The sequence below is a fragment of the Macaca nemestrina genome, chromosome 6 (genome assembly GCF_043159975.1).
Source record: "Macaca nemestrina isolate mMacNem1 chromosome 6, mMacNem.hap1, whole genome shotgun sequence".
Classification (NCBI taxonomy): domain Eukaryota; kingdom Metazoa; phylum Chordata; class Mammalia; order Primates; family Cercopithecidae; genus Macaca; species Macaca nemestrina.
The window spans coordinates 29,921,597-29,927,596 of NC_092130.1; the positions used below are offsets into that span (position 1 = coordinate 29,921,597).

The following is a 6,000-nucleotide window of genomic DNA, read 5'->3' on the forward strand; positions in this document are numbered from 1 at the left end:
AAGATGACATAATTACTCTCTCCATTTTGTAACCATTCCTCTGTTGATACATCCTTGGATGATTCCCCCTTCCTTGAAGAGTACTTAAATTTTATATGTTTAAAAGGCATCTCACACTCAACATGTCATTGAAGTCTTTCCCCTCCAAACTGGGTTCCCTTCAAGCTCTATGCATGGGTACACAAGCCAGACGTGGAGTCAATCAGATACTTCCTCTCCCACCCATCCACAGGCCCTGGTTTCATCCCTAGGATTCTTGGGAATCCACTGTGTACCCCGTTCTCCCTGTGTCAAGCCCCATCAGCTCTTGCCTGGATGATGGTGTCCATGGCCCGACCAGTCTCACCACGGTGCAGAGTGATCTCCTCACTTTTTCACCCTACCATGGCCCCGCTGCTCTTGGATAAAGACAAAATTCCTCACCATGGATAACCAGCCCACGTGTGGCTATCCATGCGATAACCTAGCCCCATCTGTACTGTCCGCCAGCCACAGGACTTAGCATGAGCAATTTCCACTGGCAGGTACATTCCACCTGCCGCTCTCTACCTACTGCATAGTTCACTCCTCCAATTCCTGCAGCTCTCAAGTCAAAGATCACCTCAGGGAAGCTTCCCCTGGACCCCCAAAGGAAGCCAGGCTTACCCATTTATGTGGCTGTGACAACAGGTTCCTCTCTTTTGTAATCCTTACTACCACTGTAATTTAACATTCATTTGCTTCATTCTTTGACTCATGCCTACCTCCTTGGCTATGATGTCAGCTGCTGGAAAGAAGGAACCATGTCTGTCTCACTCGTGACAATATTTGCATACTAAGAATAGGACTTGGCTTTCAGGAGGTGATCAATAAACATTTGTTGGTCAACTGAATAACAAGCCAGTGAGAAGCTCTTGTTCTTAAGAGATCACAGCTCTCAGTGTGCCCTCCCACTACCAGATATCCACACAGAAATACCCATCCATGTGATGTGAGCTAGCTTTCTGGAGGCAACAGTGGTGCCCAGAGTGGGCTACGGGGACAGATCTCAGACCAGACAGGTATCCCAGCTTATTCCAAGCTGAGTTGCTTGGGGTGTCCCTACTCCACCCTGTTGGCCCCACCACTTACTGTTGCCAGTGTGTATAGATGTCCAGAAGGGTTACGGGTTGAGCCAGGAAACACTTCTGCAGAGAGGTAAAGAGAAAGCCACAATTAACCCCCAGCATAGTAAGGATCCTCCTTGGGCCCAACTCTCCCCAAACTCATGACTTGCACAGACAGGTGGTTCAGAAGAGGGTCTTTTTGGCTAGGCACGGTGGCTCATACCTGTAATCTCAGCACTTTGGGAGGCTGAGGCAGGAAGATCACTTGAGCCCAGGAATTCAAGACCAGTCTGGGCAACATAGTGAGACTGTCTCTACAAAAAAATTTTAAAATTAGCTGAGAATGGTGGCATGCACTGGTGGTCCCACGTACTCAGAAGGCTGAGGTGGGAGGATCACTTGAGCCCAGGATATCGAGGCCGTGGTGAGCCATGCTCGCGCCACTGTACTTCAGCCTGGGCAACAGAGCAAGACCCTTTCTTTAAAAAAAGGGTGATGGGCCCTAAGACGTTATCTATGCTTTTCCCATTCTCTCTGAACCTGACATGCTCAGGAAAGTATGTCTGTTTGGCCCTGCCATTTCTGTCCAAAACCTTCCAGAGACAAGATGGACAACTAATCCCAGCTAAAACCTTTTAAGACAACATGGTGAGGCCGGGCGCGGTGGCTCAAGCCTGTAATCCCAGCACTTTGGGAGGCCGAGACGGGTGGATCACGAGGTCAGGAGATCGAGAGACGATCCCGGCTAACACGATGAAACCCCGTCTCTACTAAAAAATACAAAAAAATAGCTGGGCGAGGTGGCGGGCGCCTGTAGTCCCAGCTACTCGGGAGGCTGAGGCAGGAGAATGGCGTAAACCCGGGAGGCGGAGCTTGCAGTGAGCTGAGATCCGGCCACTGCACTCCAGCCTGGGTGACAGAGCAAGACTCCGTCTCAAAAAAAAAAAAAAAAAAAAAAAGACAACATGGTGAGAGGCCCCTTTGAAAGGCCAGAGTTGGAATGTTCCAAGCTAGCAGCTATCCAGCTCCCAGTCTCTCTGGCACTATCCATGCCTAGAGGCTATGAGACAGGTTTTTTCCCAACTTTAACTTTTAAAAAAGCTTTCAAAGACCTGGCCAGCCAATCTTCTAAAAGCTCGAACCACAGCCCAGACACCTGAGGCATCCAGGTGGCATGACCACAGTCCACTACTCTGCAAGGAAAAGACTGGGCCCAAATGGTACCGGTACCTTGGTGGAAGCAGACAGAACCAGGTGGAATCCAGGCCTTTGGAGCAGAGGCCAGAGGGCCCACCACTGTCTCTGTAAATGTCAAGAAGCCAGGATATCAAGTACTCCAATGAGGCTAAGCAATGTGGGGCATGGGTGGACTGAACTAATCTCGTCACCTCTTCAAACTTCAGGTTTCTTCTTCTTAACATGGGGCAACAGCGATACCCACCTTGCAGGCTGCTATCTGGTTTGAACAAGACCATCTGTCAGTGCCCAGCAGTGAGCCGGTAACACTAAGACTTCAAAGTCAGTTTCCCTCTGCTCCACCTCAGGCAAAGTGTCCTCCTTGCTGTCCTCAAATGTGTCAGGCCACCCTGCCTCTAACAGGGCCTTGCTATTCTTGTTGTCTGGAATGTTCTCTCTCCTGTTAACTACATAGCTCACTTCCTCATTTCCTTCAGGTCTCTGCCCAAATGACACCTTCTCAATGAGACTTCCCTGACTGCCCTACTTATAACTGAACTCAGACATCCCTTATCCCCCTTGCCTGCCTTATTTTACAGTAAGCACCAACCATCACTGGATACACTATATCACTAACTTATTAAACTTTTTCTATTTGTTACCTGTCTGCTCCTACTAGAATGTGTGCTCCACAAGGGCAGGATATTTCTGCTCCAATGAAGATGGGTACTAGCTCTTGCTCCCCTTATCTGTGAAGTACTATAACTGCAGTAGGAAGAGCAAGTGAAGTTCAGAGAGAGTGGGAAAAGCATAGATAACGTCTTAGGGCCCATCACCCTTTAGCCCCTCCAGGAGGTTCTGAGAGTAAGCATTAGGAACAGAGCCTACACCACAGGGCAAAGGGATCTGACTACTCAGGATACCCTCTCACCAGCTCAAAACTCTCCATTGGTTTACCACTGCTTTTCCAAGGAAGATCAAACTGCCCACCAGACCACTCCAGTCAGCCCCTGCCTCCATCTCCCCAGGGGCATCTGGCCGTTGTACTCCACACTTCAGCTGCTATGGACACATTTTTTTTTTCTTTTCAGATGGAGTCTCGCTTTGTCGCCCAGGATGAAGTGCAGTGGCTCAACCTCAGCTCACTGTAACCTCTGCCTCCTGGGTTCAAGTGATTCTCCTGCCTCAGCCTCCCGAGTAACTGGGACTACAGGTGAACGCCACCATGTCTGGCTAATTTTTGCATTTTTAGTAGAGACAGGGTTTCACCACATTGGTCAGGCTGGTTTTGAACTCCTGGCCTCAAGTGATCCGCCTGCCTCGGCCTCCCAAAGTGCTGAGATTACAGGAGTGAGCTATGTCATCTGGCCTGCTATGGACTTAAAAAATTTTTTTTTTGAGACAGTGTCTTGCTCTGTTGCCCAGGATGGAGTACGGTGGCATGATCACGGCTCATACTGTATCCTCAAACTCCTGGGCTCCAGAGAGTGGACTTTCTTGAGGCCAGTGTGTACACAAGTTCCCTCCCACCAGAAGGCATTTACAATTTACACCTCAGCTATTCCTGACCAGGGCAATCTGCCATCCGTCTCTTCTTTTTTTTTTTTTTTGAGATGGAGTCTGGCTTTATCACCCAGGCGGGAGTGCAGTGGCAGAGTCTTGGCTCATTGCAACCTCTGCCTCCGGGGTTCAAGCAATTCTAGTGCCTCAGTCACATGAGTAGCCAGGATTACAGGCGTGCACCACCACGCTCGGCTAATTTTTGTATTTTTAGTAGAGATGGGGTTTCACCATGTTGGCCAGGCTGGTCTCGAACTCCTGACCTCAAGTGATCCACCCACCTCAGCCTCCCTAAGTGCTGGGATTACAGGCGTGAGCTACCGTGCCCGGCCCATCCCTCTCATTCTTAACACTTATTGTAGTGCTAAGTATATAGTTGCTTTTGTGATTCTTTGATTTGTCTACCTTACTAGAGTGTAAGCTCCAGGAGAGCTGGGAGACGGTGCTCACCATCACTTCGTACTGCTCGTTTATCCATTTCACACGGTTTTTGGTGCCCATGAACCAGACACCATTCTAACACCAGGAAGCGCCCCGAGTACCGGATTAATCAACCAAGTAAGAAATGACTGTACCACGAGTTCGACTCCCAAAGCTGTTCGTCTCAGTACAGGCAATCGCTAAAGGCCTCAGTTCCAGCTCAACTAAGGGGGGGGTCCCTTCTCCAGGCGCTCCCCCGAGGGGCTGGTTGCAATCCACTCCCGAGACTCGCAGCAACCTCCTCGTCCCGGGGGGGCCGCGCTGCGCCTAGCCACGTGGCGAGAGACTTAGGAAACTTAAAACACCCGCTACCAGGAAGGGGGTGGAGGTAAGGGACGCGGGAATTACAAAGTTCGGCCCCTGCGAGCACACTTTCTGGCCCAACCCACTGCACAGATGAGGAAAGTGAGGCCCAGGGGAACTGAAGTCGCAGTGGGGAGGCAGAGATTGCGGCTCCTCTGGAACCCCTGGCCCGCGCAGTCGAGCACTGCGGGACCCGGCTCCGGGCGCCCGCCGGGTCGCCTGGGGACGGGGCGCGGGCCTCTGATCTCCACATCTTGCACGCGGCCCTCGCACACGGCCCACGAACGTTTACCTGGCCGCTCTGCTCCTTCACTTCCCGCGCCGCACGCACATAGCCAGCCCGGAGCAGATGGTGGTAGATCAGGGGAAGTAGCTCCCGCCGCTTCCTGGCCTCGGCCATGCCCGCGACCCCCGGACGGCCGGCTACCTGCACGCCCCGCCTTAGTCCCCGCCTGCCACTTCCCTCGCGCCCTAAGACCTCGCGCGCCCCACTTCCGGCTCCTCTTTGGCTCCGGCCGCGCGGCGCGCCGGGAAACGTAGTCTCCTCTCCAGGAGTGGCCGGCCCCGCCCCTCAAAGCGAAAGGGGCGGAGACTCGTGGGCAACAAGACCGCCCATTGGCGCTGAGCAGGCGGGGCTAGACAGGGACCCGCCCCCGGGCCCGGCCGTGACATGGATGACTCTTTTAATCTTTCCGGCTGGCTCCTTGAAGAGATTTGTCTTCCTTGTTAATTCTCTGATGGCTGGGTCTGCGTTTTACTCGTCTCTGAACTCCCTAATCTGGATCTTTCTCTAGATCCGAACTTCGTACTGCCATTATCTGCTCGTTTATCCATTTCACACGGTTTTTGGTGCCCATGAACCAGACACGAGTTGTCAGGTTATTCATTCATTCATTCGCTAATTAAACAAATCTGTAGTAAGCACTGTAACTTGGGCTAGCACCGGGCTAGGCTAGGGGGATTCAGAAGATGCATAATACATGGCGGTTGCCCTCAAAGCTCACAGAGACTACTGTCCGTAACCAAGCAACTATAGTTCAATATCTGGTGTGCATTGTCAGCGACAGATGCGGCCTATGGGCGCCCCAAGGAGGGGCACCAAACCCCAAAGAGATATCTAAGCTGAGGCATAAAGACACCTGAAATTGCTGGGTGCAAAGGAGAGGACTGGCAGAGGGTACTGCTTGAGTCTAGGCATGAGAAAACACCCTGCTATTGCCTGGGAACCCTAAACCCAGAACTCCCAGTCTGCGCTGCTGGGCTGTCGAGGTGGGGTGGGGTGGGGTGGGGAAGAGGGAACAAATGAGGGCCCATGAGGATGAAGAAGTAGACAAGGTCTGCCACACCACCACCCCGAACGGAGTCTGGACTTTGCTCTGAGGGCATTAGATAGTCT

The 6,000-nt window shown here is 52.1% G+C and overlaps 1 protein-coding gene across 8 annotated transcripts in view; it reads right to left on the bottom strand.

Moving 5' to 3' along the window:
- Positions 1 to 5,073, bottom strand: part of LOC105466868 (treacle ribosome biogenesis factor 1) — a 41,948-nt gene extending 36,875 nt beyond the window's left edge. For 5 of the 8 annotated variants that reach the window (XM_011715997.3, XM_011716000.3, XM_011715998.3 and 2 more), the window contains exons 1-2: positions 4,897 to 5,072; positions 1,111 to 1,166 (exon numbers count right to left, since the gene is read on the bottom strand). In XM_011715997.3, coding sequence (XP_011714299.2) covers positions 1,111 to 1,166; positions 4,897 to 5,004 — 164 coding nt within the window. In that variant the 5' untranslated portion in view covers positions 5,005 to 5,072. Of the gene's footprint in view, positions 1 to 1,110; positions 1,167 to 4,896 lie in introns of all 8 variants that reach the window. The other 3 variants (XR_011624575.1, XR_011624576.1, XM_024788212.2) reach the window with 2 other exon arrangements.
- Between the last annotated feature and the right edge of the window lie 927 nt (positions 5,074 to 6,000).